The sequence below is a fragment of the Canis lupus genome, chromosome 37 (genome assembly GCF_048164855.1).
Source record: "Canis lupus baileyi chromosome 37, mCanLup2.hap1, whole genome shotgun sequence".
Lineage (NCBI taxonomy): Eukaryota > Metazoa > Chordata > Mammalia > Carnivora > Canidae > Canis > Canis lupus.
The window spans coordinates 19,004,049-19,018,429 of NC_132874.1; the positions used below are offsets into that span (position 1 = coordinate 19,004,049).

The window sequence follows — 14,381 nt, forward strand, 5'->3', positions numbered from 1 at the left end:
CTGGGAGCCGGGGGCGGGGCCAGCCGTCGTCACGTGCTCGGGAGGGCCTATGGGGAGAGGGCGGGGGCGGGAGCTGTCACTGGGGGAGGCGTTCCCGGGTCCTTCGCAGGCTCGTGCGAGTGCTCCGGGATGCTGCATTGCCCAGCCTCCCTCTCCCCACCAAATTTATTTTATTTTATTAAAAAAAATTTTTTAGTTTTATTTATTTATTCATGAAAGACACAGAGAGAGGCAGAGAGGCAGAGACCCAGGCAGAGGGAGAAGCAGGCTCCATGCAGGGAGCCCGATGTGGGACTTGGTCCTGGGTCTCCAGGGTCACGCCCCGGGCTGCAGGTGGCGCTAACCGCTGAGCCACCCGGGCTGCCCCCAACTTTAAAAAAAAAAAAAATTGGTTTATTCGCCCTCCCCTCCGCTGCCGCTGAGATGTTCAGTCCTTCCGATGAGGCCAGGCCACGCTGGGGTGAGGTCTTCTTGCAACAAACAGCTCCCGGGGGCGCTCCCCCGCCCCATGGCCTCCCCCGCGGAGCCTGCCGGCGTCTGCTCCGCCCTCCTCTTGCACGACTGTGAGGTGGCGGCCACGCAGGAGAAGATCAGTGCCCTCATTTAATGTTGAACGATCCTGGCCAGGCGTCTTTGGGAAGGCGCTGGCCACTGTTGGCATCGGGAGCCTCGAAGCAATGGAGGGGCTGGTGGACCTGCCCCAGCGGCTGGCGCTGCACCAGCCAAGGTCCTGCCCGGTCCGCCCCTGCTGCCCCTGCTGGGAACAAAGTGGAAGCAAAGAAGGAAGAATCTGAGGAGTCTGATGATGACGTGGACTTGGTCTTTTTTTTTTTTTTTTTTTTTTTTACTAAACCTCCTTAACCATGTTCAATAAAAACCTGAACTTAAAAAAAAAAAAAAGGTTTATATCCACAGAGAAGTTTAGAGTGTACAAGCGTTTGCACAGCCATCCTCTAGCTCATTAACATTTGTTTTCTCTCTCTCCACATACACACACAGCCCCACGTGCTTGTTTTTGCAGAATTATTTGAAAGTCAGTTGCAGCAGCTTCAACCCCCAAATATGTCTGTATGCATCACCTTGAGAATAAGGACATTGTCCTAAATAGCGACCATACATGGTCAAACCTAAGAGAATAATTTCGGAATATCACCCGATGTTCAGTTTATATTCAAATGTCCCTGGTTGTCCTCCCAAATTCCTTTCAGAGCCATTTCCACTTGTTTTTCGACCCCACGAGCTGTAATTGGCTCTTGTCGCCTTTAACCCGACAACGTCTCCCCATCCTCCTTTTCAAATTAAATCATTGAATTTTTTTGTCTGGAGCTGCAGCCAGGTGTCTTGTAAAATGTTCCTCTTTCTGGATCTATCAGGTTATTTTGCCATTATGATTAGGTTTTTTCCCAAGCATTTTTGCAAGGAGATGTGTGTGACCCTTTATTACATCTCACAGAGAACATCTATCTTAAATTCTTCTTCTATTAGTGATGCTACATTTGATCATTTGGTAAAGGTAGATGATTTTATCGCTCTATTGTAGGACATTTCCCTCTGTGGGATGATACTTTGAGGCCGTATGTCTTATTCCCCAACAGACTCAGTCCTTCAGTGAATCTGTCATTATGTTAGGAGTTATAAATGATTCTCTAATACATACTGTCATGGCTTCTATATTTGTTAACTGGCATTCTTACCATAACTCGATTTTGTTGTTCACTATGGAACCAAGGGATTTTAAAAATTATTAATATAAGGTTTTAAATTCATTATCACATACTCCATTACCATCATAATTCTTGCTGATGCTCAAATTGTCCCAAATTTGACCAGTGGAAGCCACTTTAACCACTTCGTGTCTCTTTGATGTGTCCCAATAGTACTGGAGTACCTCCTTTTCCCTGCTTTGATTAACCCAAGCTTACTTTGTACATTTCCTATCCAAGACCTGGAATCAGCCCTTTTGATTTCCCCAAGTGGCTTTAACTCCCAGAATCTAATCCCTCTTATATTATGTATCTTTACTTTTTTTTCAAGCCTCATGCCAAATCTTTGCTTCCCTTTGGGCCTGCCTCTATCAGAAGAAGAAACTGTGGAGGGAATTTTAGTACAATTCTCTCACCAAAAAAAAAAAAAAAAAAAAATATATATATATATATATATATATATATATATATATATATATGTGAGTATAAATAGGCAGATAGGCAGTACCCAAAAATACGGAAATAGGCCAATAGCTGCAAACAGATGTGGGGTAAGGGAGGAGTTCCAGTTTACTCTGCCTGCAATATCCCTACTTTTTAACTGTATTTACATGGCTAGCCCAGCAGCATTCTAGAAAATGTGAGACTTTTTAGAGGTGTAATGACAGTCATTGAAAAACTATATATATATATATACACACACACACACATATATAATACATATATGTATGCACATATATGTGTTTATATGTAACACTTTAAATATATATCTTTAAATATATAACCTTAAATATATATATATGTATGTATTATGTATATACATAGAACTTTTCTGTGGAGGCACGCTGTAGGTGAACCAAATCAAAATTAGCCAAGGATGTCCTCTGGGACAGACCATCTCACCTCAGAGCTTAATGACAACTTTGGCAACAGCCTGGAGGTATATTCTTTCAACCTGAAGAACTGCTTTACATTGATGCTTATTAATCTGTTTAATTACCATTTTTCTAGGGACTTCTGACCTGTTCTAGGATTCTATTATAGGCTGAATTGTGTGTCGTCCCCATCCCCACCCCAATTCATGTTGGAGCTCTAACACCTAACGTAACTGTATTTGGGGATAGGGACTATAAGGAGGTAAAGTTAAATGAGGTCATAAAGATGGAGCTCTAGTGTGATAATATTCAAGTCCTTCTAAGACACACCAGAGCTCCTTCCGTACCCCTTACTACCTACAATCCAAAAAGAGTGCTTTCACTAGCAACCAACCTAAGACTACCTTGGTCTTGGCCTCTGCAACTATGAAAACATGAATTTAACTCACATGGTCTGTGCATCTTCTTATGGCAGCCCAAGCTAACCGACAGTCTCCTAGCTCTAATACGAAAATCTTTCTTCATTTTGCCCAGCACAGCGCTTACCACTTATTTTTCTCTTCCTTTTATTTTTTTTTTTGGGGGGGGGGGCTATTTTTGTACCATGTGTCTCTACCATGGGATCCATAGCTTCTGGCACAATGTGTAGCACACAGAACTCAATACTTAGTGAATGATGTTAATTATAAGTCCTCCAGATTGGGAGAGGAGAAAGGAGAAGAAAAGGAGGGGAGACAAGAAATGAATGCTGGTTTCGTCCGAAGTCCAAAAAGCCCCCAATAATTTAAGTATTACCTTACATATGATCTTTTTTGTTCTTCACCATTAGCATTTCACTTGTTTTCTTACTTTCTGATCTGTACCATAAAATGTTTGATTAATACATACTGCTGATATATGAAGGTTGTCCCTCTGATTGCTTTTTTTTTTTTTTATTCATGAGAGACACAGAGAGAGAGAGAGGCAGAGACACAGAGGGAGAGGCAGAGGCAGGCTCCATGCAGGGAGCCCGACATGGGACTCGATCCCGGGTCTCCAGGATCACAACCAGGGTCGAAGGCGGTGCTAAACCGCTGAGCCACCAGGGCTGCCCCCTCTGATTGCTTTTTATGTGTTTCCTGTCCCACCTAGACTATAAATGTTTTGAAGTTAGGGGGGGCTGGTAAAGTCTATCGAATCCTCATAGTACCCAGCCTAACAACTAGACATAATAAGTATTCAGAAAGGTCATGTTGATTTAATGACAAATGTCTGAATTTCAAAAGCTTCTCTTTCATACAAAGAGCAGGCTTATATCTCATTGTCTTTCAACAAAGAGCCAAAACCACACCAGGATTCATTTTTATAGATTCAAGGACAATTCTTTCCTCTTAGGGGACAAAATGAAATCCCACGTATCTGGAGAATATTCAAAATGGAATCTATCTAAGGCACTTCATTTTTTTAGTGGTATTATGGTGACTTTTGCCCATGCTACTTAGAACTTATTGACCAGAATAAACAAGAACTGGGTATTGACGTATGGCCTGGCCTCTTTACACAGGGTTCTTTCCGAGAACTCCACCTGACACACCAGGGGGACTTGAGAAATGTCAAAGAAACTACAAAAGAGCAACTTCCAGCAAGAATTCAGAACTAAAATAGTTTTTTTTTAATGGTCTTTCTTAATAGGTACTTGGTAAACAGAAGTTTTGGACATCTTTTACAATGAGCAGAACTATGCTGATAAATACCTTGTGTGTATAAAAGTATGAAATGAAAACGCAAAAATTTCAAAAGTCTAAAAGTTTATTGCCAGAATAGCAAACTTCATAAAGACACCTTTTTAAAGTACATAGTAAATGACAAGCAAAATAAACAGAAAACTTTGACCAAAGAAAAGCAAAGATTGCTGCTATCATGCACATATAGTCAAATTAAGACCAAACCAAACAAGTGCATTTAAGAGTATATGGGTTACACAATCCACAATCTAAGACTAAAGGAGACTCATTCCAAAACGTTTGGGGTGGAGTATTCTAGGGAGAATGGGAGGAAGAATTTGCTCCTAATACAGAAAATGGAAATATTTAGATGAGACACAGAATGATGACTAAAACATCAATGATCAGCTTAATTTCATCTTCAAGAATAGAAATCTGGATTATAGGCCAAAAGAAGTACAAGAATCGATCAAAAATCGAAACATAGAAGGAACAAACTCAGATTCAATTTGTGCTATCCTTACAACTGATTACCGCTTCATACACACTACAGCCACTGCGTGACATACTCCGGGTGAGCTAAGGAGAGAAAAAGCCAGAAGAGCCTTTACTATTTGATTTCGGCCAGGGTTATGTCTTCTTAATCATAGAAAGCTCTATCACTATACTGCAAGCACTATAGTATTTGCCTTTTGTTAGTATTTAGTAAAGTGAAAAATTCACATAAACAAAGCCAAGGAAATAACAACTGACCACTAGTGCCCAATAGAGCTACTGCTAAAGGAGTAGGAGTAAGAGTAGGAGGCATTCCCAGTTGCATCAAAGCTTCCTCTCCGGGACCCACTGCGGGAACCAGAGCGAGAGCCGGAGCGGGATCCAGAGCGGGAGCCAGAGCGGGATCCGGAGCGGGAGCCTGGGGCAGAAGACATGTTGTAAGGGCTAGGCAAGCCCTTAGACGAAACAGAGGCGGCCTCCAGGAGGCGAAGGCCGGTGATATCTTCCACCATGGAGCGATTCATGGCATCCTTATAGGAGATTTTCAATTTGGTTTTGGGGCAGGTCAGGATTTTGGCATAGGTGCTGGTGTCTTGCAGCCTTTGAGCTGCTCTGCCGTCGATGAACCCCTTCCTGATGGCTTCTTCCGTGCTTATCCTCCCATGTACTTCCGGATCAACAAGGCCCCCAGTGAGGTACTGGAACTCCAGGAAGCGCTGACCTGCCTCATAGGGGAGCCATTTTTCTTTCACTGCCTCTGCGGCTGACATCTTCTTCTTTCCCTTCACGCCTTCGAAGCCAATGAAGGCTTTCTGAGCGGGCTTCAGCCTGGTGGCCATATCTTGGTCAATCAGGCCCTGGGAGACTGCATCCTGAAGTGACAGCTTCTGACCGCTGGTTGGGTGGATGATGCCACCTGTGCAGGCCTGAGCCTCCAGGAGCCTCTGACCGGTGATGCTATCGACAATGCCCCTCTCTATTCCTTCCGTAATGGAGATCTTCTCTAAGTTTTCTGTGTCAAAGATGGCGGCAATGGGGCTCAATTCTTCCAGGGGGTCAGACAGAGAGCTACTCCTGATGGTTATGTTCCTGACACTGGATATGGTAGAAATCTTACTTAGGGACTCGTGTCGGGAGTTGCTAAAAACATCATCGCTGATGCTACTAGCACCAATGCCACCGCTGTTGCCGATGCCATTTTTCAAGGAGATCATATCAGCAAACTGAGTGAGGCTGAGGCTGCCAGATCGGTACTGATCAAAGAACTTCCTGTCAATGAGGCCCTTGTCAATGGCATCTTGAATATCATACTGACTGCCTGTCTTCCTATCGACCAGGACCACCCTGGTGGAGCCGTCAGATCCAGTGATGGTTATTTCTTCCCACTCACACTCCTGCTCACACAGTTCTTTGAAGGTTTCGTAATCAATGAGGCCCTTCTTATAGGCCTCCTGAACAGACATCTCCTTGTTGGTTTCTGGGTCAACAATGACTACTCTACGCTTCCTGAGGGTATTCTTTTGTGATGTCTGGACCTCCTTCTTCTTTTCTTTCAAGGGCAGAAGACAGAGCCCTGTCTCATCATCCTTGATACATCTTTCTTTTAGTTGCAGATAGGTCAGATTTTCTTCTGTGTTGGGGTCAAAAAACCCTTTTGTATCATCACTTGGGTCTGAGAGAATTTCACTGAGCTCCTCATTAAAGTAGCCCCTTTTGTATGCCATGTCAACTGGCAACCGATGGCTCTCCTTCGGGTCGATGATCCCACCTGTTGCGATCTGTGCTTCCAACAAACGAATGCCGTGGCCCTTTTCGATGAGTTCCTTGTTCATGGCTTGGAACAAAGAGATGATGTTTCCTGTTTCAGGATCGTTATACCCCGTGACAGCTCGTTCCGCAGACAGGAGCTTCTCTTTGAACTCAATACCCACCAGGCCTCTTTTGTAGGCTTCCTCCACCGGCAACCTCAGGTTGCTAACAGGATCCACTATAAAGCCAGTGGCTGCTTGGGCTTCCAGCAACTCCAGAGCAGTACCAGGTCGGACCAAGCCAATTTTCATGGCCTCATAAATGCCAAGCTTCTGTTTCGTGGTTTCATTGTATATGCCTGCTATGCAACTTGAACCCTGAAGGAAGTCTTTAATTCTCTCACCAACCTCATCATAAGAAATCTGACCTGATTCCAGTTCGTTTACAGTGGATGGTCTCAATATGCCAGAATCGACCAGCTCAGAGACGGTCACCTGTTGTCTGATTCCTTGGAAGGACATACTTCTCTTCTGCACCGACAGCAAGAGCAGGCCGGTGTGTGGTTCGATTCTACACCGTTCCCTCAGCTGCATGTAACTGACTTTCTTTTTGGTGACTGGATCCACAAAGTTTTTCTGACTATCTCGGGGATCATTCAGGGACCGATACAGATCTCTGTCAATCAGTCCGCGGGCCAGTGCTACATCTTTTGGCAAAAAGACACTATTCACGGGGTCCACTACACCTCCTGAGGCAATCTGGGCTTCCAGCAGGCGCATGCCGGTTTCTCTGTCGATCAAATTTTTCTTGATGGCTTCCGAAACAGATACTGTCTTGCCCGAAAACGGATCATCGAAACCTGTGACCGCTTTCTCTGCTGTGTATATCTGCTGACGGTCATCGAAGTCAATGAGGTCCCGAGCGATTGCATTGTCAACAGTCAGCTTCTCGTTCCTGTGGGGGTCGATGATACCGCCTGTAGCTGCCTGGGCCTCCAGGAGCATGACTGTGGACTCCGGGGTGATTAACTTCTTTCTCTTGGCCTCTACTAGAGAGTACTTTTCCTTAGGGGAGGCAGAGGCTCCGGCGATCGCTCCGGCACCCCGAAGGAAAGGCTGGATTTCAGAAGCAACTTCTTCCACTGATTTTTTCCCTTTCAACAGTTTGTCCAAGGTTGTCTTGTCAATCAGCTGGCACTCATAGAGCTGCATCGCCGTCACCTTCTTCCTCAGCCCATCGAACACCAGCTTGGAGGAGTCAACTGTCCACTCGTACTCCGTCTGGGTCTCCCGATGGGACCCGTAGGGGCGCTGCTTGAGCTTGTCGATTTCCCTCTGAAGGCGGGAGCGTTCGGTTTCCAACTGCGACTGCGTCTCCCTGGTCGAATCCTCCAACTTGCGCCTGTAACGCTCCTCGATCCTCTTGATCTCTGCCTGCAGTCTTTCGATCTCACTCCTAAAGCTGTTCTTCTCTCTCTCACTCTTCTCTCTTTCCGACTCGATCTTCCTAATGGTCTCTTCCTTGCGGGAATACTGGGTTTTCCACTGATTGAGGTCATTCTGGATTTGCTGTTTCTCACACTCCAGGCGTTGTTTCACCCTGCTTTCGGCCTCTAGTGTGGCCTTCAGGCGAGTGAGCTCATCCTCCAGCCTCTGCAGCCTGCTCTTGTCCTGCTCCAGAACTTTGATTTTCACTAGGAGGCTCTCTCTTTCCTGCACCACCTGAGTGCACTGGTTCTTTGATTCCTGAATCCTATTAGATGCCTGGAATTTAAAAAGAAAGAAATGGGAAGAATAATGTTTTGATTATATCATATGGCGATCATAATTCAACTTCTTTCCCCACATTTAAAAAAAAAAAAAACGTATTCATTTATTTGCCCTTCATCTGTGTTCCCTGGATACACTGCTAGTTTGTTATCTAATTACTTTATGGGAAAAAAATTCTATAGATATATGCTGCCACTTTGATAAATGGCTTCATACTATGTTTTTAAGGAACTAGGAGAAGTCGTAGACCTCTCTTATTCCTAACAATAATTATGGTTTGAAAAAATACAGGGAGTTTTGTTTTAGGTTATCACACCTGCTACACCTACATCTCACCTGTTTTATCTATACTAGTATGTACAATAAAGCAAAATAAATCCATAGACGTATATGGATCCCACACCCAGCTCCACACAAATATTGTCTATAGAAATCAAATTAGAACTTAAAAGAGGTATTTTTTTAAATTAGGGGTTAAAAAAAGAGAAGGCAAACAAAAAGAAACATATTAGGGTTGTGATCAAAAGGGAATAGAATAATTAATGCAGGAAAATGCATGCAGAAAAATCACGTAAGCAAGAAAGAAAAAGGTGATTTTAAAACTGCAGAAAAAGCCCCTTTCATATGGCTTTTACTTAGAAAAATGTTCATTAAAAATGCAGTTCATAGCTCACTAAGAGCTATCTTCTAGAAAATAGAGTGGAACATACAAGAGGACAAGCTCCGAGGTGTCATACTCGTGCTAATGTTCGAAAAGCATGGCCAAACAGAAGTTACACGCAGATCGACGTCGATGCAGGGACAGAACAGAACGGCAAACAGCACTGAAATTACTTTAAAGCAGCGGCCTGGGTTATGACAGATGTTAGCACAGCAGTAAGAAAAAAACTCAGATTTTCTGTGAGCATCCAGTCCCAGCAGCAGGAGCACAGGTGAGACTAGAAGAAAGAGCAGCAAATTATTTGAAAGACAGTGAAGCTGTGATCAAATATTTGTGAATACCTCCAAAGCCTGCTTTTGGAATTTCTCAATTTCCTGTCTCAAATTTTCCCTCTCTCTCTGTAAATCATTAATCAGCCCCTGCAGTTCCAGGGTCCGGTTGTTGCTGATCTGCAGCTGGCTCCTGAGTTCAGAGATGGTTGTGTTTTTATCGCTATCCGCCTCACTCCGGCTCCTCCTGAGGTCGTCGTATTCCAGCCTGAGGTTCCGAAGCTCTTCCTCCAACATCAAGTGCTCCTTGGTCAGGTTCTCCGTGAGAGACTGCAGCCTCTCGATCTCGATTTTGCTTTCGTTCAAGCTCCTACTCTTTTCCTCTATCGCCTTCTGGAAATGCTCGTTCCGCAGGTGAGCCTGCTTGACATTTTCCTGCTCCTGGAGCAGCTGCCGCCTCAGGGCCTCGACCTCCGAGGAGAGCCTTCTCAGCTCCTCCTGGGTCCTCTGCTTGTCCCTCAGGTGGCCGTCCAGCACGTCCCTCTGCTGCCGGAGATCATCCTCGCTGCGTTTCTTGACGATGGAGGCCTGCTCCAGCTGCTGGGTCAGACTGGTGATTTTTATCGCCTGCTCCTTCAGAGACCTCCTCATGCCTTCCAGCTCGTCCTCCAGCTTCTTCCTTTTTGACGAGTCTTCCGACGCAGTCCTCCTCAGCCGGTTCAGCTCCTCTTCCACCTTCTGCTTCTGCAGCTGCAGGTCCTTCAGCGAGCTCTGGAATCGCACAATGTCCTGGTCCTTCACCGTCCTCTCCTGGGAGACCCTCTCGTAGTCGATCCGCAGGCGCGTGAGCTCCTGCTCCTGAACCTTCAGTTTGCTTATAGTCTCCGTGGCGCTGTTGTTTGCTTTCTGCAGCTCATACTGCGTCCTCTGCAACTTAGCGTTCTCCTCTTCCAGGCACTTGCGCGCACTCGTTTCCGTCTCGATCAATTGTTTCAGCCTCTCTATCTCCTTGTTCTTGTCCTGGATCGTCTTGGCAGCGTCGTCAAGCGACTGCTTGTATCTCATGCTCTCCTCTGTGCGCATCTGAGTGACCTGCCGCAGCTCGATCTCCAGCTGCTGTTTCCTCTGAGACACTTCGGTGCCGGTGGCCTTTTGCTGCTGGGCGTTTTCTTCCACCCTCCTGAGATTCTCCGTGGTCTGGGCCAAAGTGTTCTTCAGCCGTTTGACTTCCTCTGACAGGCTCCGGTTTTCCCGGGTGAGGTGGTCTATCTGGGCTCGGTAGCCACTGGTGTCCTCCTCCTTCTGCCTGGTCAGCTGGTGGATGGTTGTCTTGGTGATGTTGATCTCCGTCTCGAACTGGTTTTTTAAGCTAATGATTTCCTCATCGTAATTGTTCCTTACCTTAGCCAGTTCATTCTCATATTCCCAGCGGCGCTTGGCCTCCTCCTGAAACTCAGCTTTGAGTCTCTCGATCTCCTTGTTTTTGTCCTGAATGGTCTTTGCAGCCTCCTCCAGGGACTGCTTGTGTCTCGCGTTGTCCTCAGAGCGCTGCTGGATGACCTGCTTAAGCTCGATCTCCAGATGCTGCTTCTTTTGCAGCATCTCGGAGCCACATGCTTTCTGCTGCAGGGCATCTTCCTCCGCCCGCCTCCGCTGCTCCGTGGTCTGCAGGATGCTGTCATTGAGCCTGACAATTTCATCCTTCAGATCTCGATTTTCCCTTGACAGTCGATCAAGCTGGTTTCTAAGATTCTTGGAATCGTCCTCTTTTTGCATGGATATCTCCTTGATGGTGGTCTTCGTAATGTTAATCTCTGTTTCATACTTGTTCCTTAAATTACTCATCTCCTCATTATAGTGGTTTCTTACCTTTGCCAGCTCATTTTCATATTCTCTCTTCCGGGTGCCCTCCTCCTGCAGAAGAACCCTCAACCTTTCTATCTCGTACTCCTTCTCTTTGATGGCTTTCTCAGACTCCATTTTCTGCCAGCCAAGGCTCTCCTTCTCACACTGCCTCGCCTTCTGCAGCTGGTCATAGTCATTCTTCTGCTGGTCAAACCTGTCTTCCACGGCCTTCCTTCTTCGCTTCTCATCTTCGATCTCGTAAGTCAGCCTCGTGATCTTCTCGTTGAGTTCCTTTATTTGGCCGTAGCACTTGTCCAGGTTTTGCTTCGCTGACTTTCCGTCCAGCTCCGCCTGCCTCTTCAGCTCTTCCAGGCTCACAAGCTTGGCTTTGAACTGGGAACATTCCGCCTGGTATTTCTGTAGGTTCTGATCCAGAAATTTGTTCTTGTTGCAGTTTTCAGAGTTGGCATCTCGGGCCAGTCTGAGCTCCTCTTCCAAAACTTCAATCTTGGTATTTTTCAGCTGCGGAAATGAAAGCAAAAATTGTGTTGAAAAGAACACATCTCAGGCCATAAGAAAGGACTTCTCCCCTCCCAGACCACCACGTGCTCTCTCAGTTCTCTCTACATGCCTGCACGTGCACATGCACACACCACACGCACATAAGCACACATATAAAGAGTGATACGAGGCACAAGTTACTAGACAAAAATTCATAAAATCTGTATTCTCTTCATAATTCTTCCATCAACTGTATGATCTTAGCACATGGTACAACCTTTGCGTTTTCCCCTGCCTCATCCGTAAATGAGGTAATTTCTTCCAAGATGAAAAGCTTGAGGTTTCATAAATTATGTTTCCTTTGTATCAAGATACAAAGTTTCCATCTAAACTCAAGGCATGTGTTAGAAATGAGGAATAAATAATTACTCAACCTAAAATTAAAATCCAAATCCAACCAGTCCAGGATGTTTTCTTCCTTAATTTAACATACAAACAAATAAAGCACATTCCTTGACCAAACAGTAAATGAAATTAGCTTTTTTCATAAGGTAAAGGAGCTAGAATTTTATAAATATTACTTAACTCCAATCAGAGCAGTATCCCGGATCACAGAACTACCACATGACTTGTGAACAAACTATATACCAGTGAGTGTGTACCAGTGAGTATGTCTAAATCCAGGTTATAATGAGGCAGTAATAATAAGGTTCTATTGCATTTCTTTTCTGATTTGCCAAGGAAATAAAGTAAGTAAATTACCTTCAGATCTTCCAAACTCTTCAGCATCTCACTTAAGAATCTATAATAGTCTCCAGACCTTGTAAGTAGTTCTATGTACCGAGCGTGCAAATCTGCAGCCTTGCAAAAAAGGAGTGAAAAAAATTATAATTTAAACTTGAAACTATAAAGAGTGAATTCCTTTCATTCATGTGTGCTAATCCCAAAATCTAGAAGTATAAGAAAGCAAAGGGCTGATAACAGTGTATTCCAACCTAATGACTCTAGGTTGTTTCTCCTAAGCTACCAGATAAGTAATGCTCACACCTTTAGAAAGAAGCTGTCTTTTAAAGACCTACTACACATTTTCCACTTTTGAAAAGCCTCTCTCATTAATCTCAAATTTCAGTCCAGTTTCTGCAAACATTCTAGCATATATACAATAGATTCAGACTCCCACTGACCATTTCCTAAAATGCATAAGGGAGCATAACCTGCTATTAAGCCTGTTTTGAGTGGATACCCTCTAAGGGGTGAATTCAGAGTCTGCAGGGAAGACGGGAAGCAGGCAGAGAAAAGAGAAGATGCAGGAGGGGCATTAAGAAATATGTCATGACATATCTACCTCTTGCAGAATCACCCCAGAGGGAGACTGAACCATGGTTCTCTTGATAGGTATGTTCAGGAGAGTTTCCAGTCCTGAGGTGTACGATGCCAGCTGGAGTTCATAATCCTGCTCAATAAAAAAGCTTAAGATAAACATACTTAATAGACTTGAAAGAGTCTTTGACAGCTACGATTCCATGGCTTTAAATCATCTAGCTGTATTTCTTTTCTTTTTTTAAGATTTATTCATGAGACACAGAGAGAGAGAGAGGCAGAGACACAGGCAGAGGGAGAAGCAGGCTCCACCTAGGGAGCCTGATGTGGGACTCGATCCTGGGAATCCAGAATTATGCCCTGGGCCTAAGGCAGGTGCTAAACTGCTGAGCCACCCCGGCGTCCCATCTAGCTGTATTTCTAATGACAACCCCAAAGGCTATCATGTACTGATAGTGTCCAAGTAGCTAATATCACATTAGTACACTAAGTAGTACATCTTTATACACTAAATGAAGATTTTTGCACATACTATCAGTGTAAAGAATGAAGACCAGCCCATTCCCACAGATAACTGCCAATGTGCAATGAATTCAAGTAAATGCATAACAAACTTTTTACAGTTTGTTCAGGAGAGAAGACACAAAAGCCATAACTGCTATCCTCAAGAAGTTTATAGTCATTGGGGAGCCTGGGTGGCTCAGTCAGTTAAGCACTCAAACTCTTGATTTTTGGCTCAGGTCATGATCTGGGGGTCATGAGACTGAGCCCCACATTGGGTTTCGTGCTCAGTGTGGAGTCAGCTTGAGATATTTTCCTTGCCCTCTGCCCTACGCCCTGCTCATACACATGCACACCAGTGCTCTCTCTAAAACAAACAAAAAACCCCTCTAAAATACAGAGGTTTATGCTCTTTAAAGTAAATCATAGGGATCCCTGGGTGGCGCAGCGGTTTGGCGCCTGCCTTTGGCCCGGGGCGCGATCCTGGAGACCCGGGATCGAATCCCACGTCGGGCTCCCGGTGTGTAGAGCCTGCTTCTCCCTCTGCCTGTGTCTCTGCCTCTCTCTCTCTCTCTATGTGACTATCATAAATAAATAAAATTTAAAAAAAATAAAATAAAATAAAGTAAATCATAAAAATAATGCACTTAATATTATATGTTTTAATATAATGGTACATTTCACTAATTTGCATGGCATCTTTATGCAAGAACCGTGCTAGTATTCTCTGGATCATACTTTGTTTTTGTTTTATTTTTTAAAGATTTTGTTTATTTATTCATAAGAGACACAGAGAGAGACAGGCAGAGGGAGAAGCAGGCTCCATGCAGGGAGCCCAGGATCATACCCAAGCCGAAGGCAGATGCTCAACTGCTGAGCCATCCAGGCATCCCTCTCTGTATCATTCTAATTTCAGTATATGTGCTGCCGAAGCAAGCACAGTCAATATTATTCTTGACGAAATCCCAACATTCTTTGTGAAACCAACAT

The 14,381-nt window shown here is 44.6% G+C and overlaps 1 protein-coding gene and 1 pseudogene across 2 annotated transcripts in view; both read right to left on the reverse strand.

Moving 5' to 3' along the window:
• Nucleotides 1-4,348: 4,348 nt before the first annotated feature.
• DSP (desmoplakin) overlaps nucleotides 4,349-14,381 on the reverse strand; it is a 45,445-nt gene continuing 35,412 nt past the window's right edge. Inside the window, exons 21-24 of one of the 2 annotated variants that reach the window (XM_072813650.1) lie at nucleotides 12,916-13,023; nucleotides 12,333-12,431; nucleotides 11,094-11,591; nucleotides 4,349-8,288 (exon numbers count right to left, since the gene is read on the reverse strand). In XM_072813650.1, coding sequence (XP_072669751.1) covers nucleotides 5,037-8,288; nucleotides 11,094-11,591; nucleotides 12,333-12,431; nucleotides 12,916-13,023 — 3,957 coding nt within the window. In that variant the 3' untranslated portion in view covers nucleotides 4,349-5,036. Of the gene's footprint in view, nucleotides 8,289-9,296; nucleotides 11,592-12,332; nucleotides 12,432-12,915; nucleotides 13,024-14,381 lie in introns of both variants that reach the window. The other variant, XM_072813649.1, reaches the window with a different exon arrangement.
• On the reverse strand, nucleotides 14,056-14,331 carry LOC140626498 (U6 spliceosomal RNA; annotated as a pseudogene).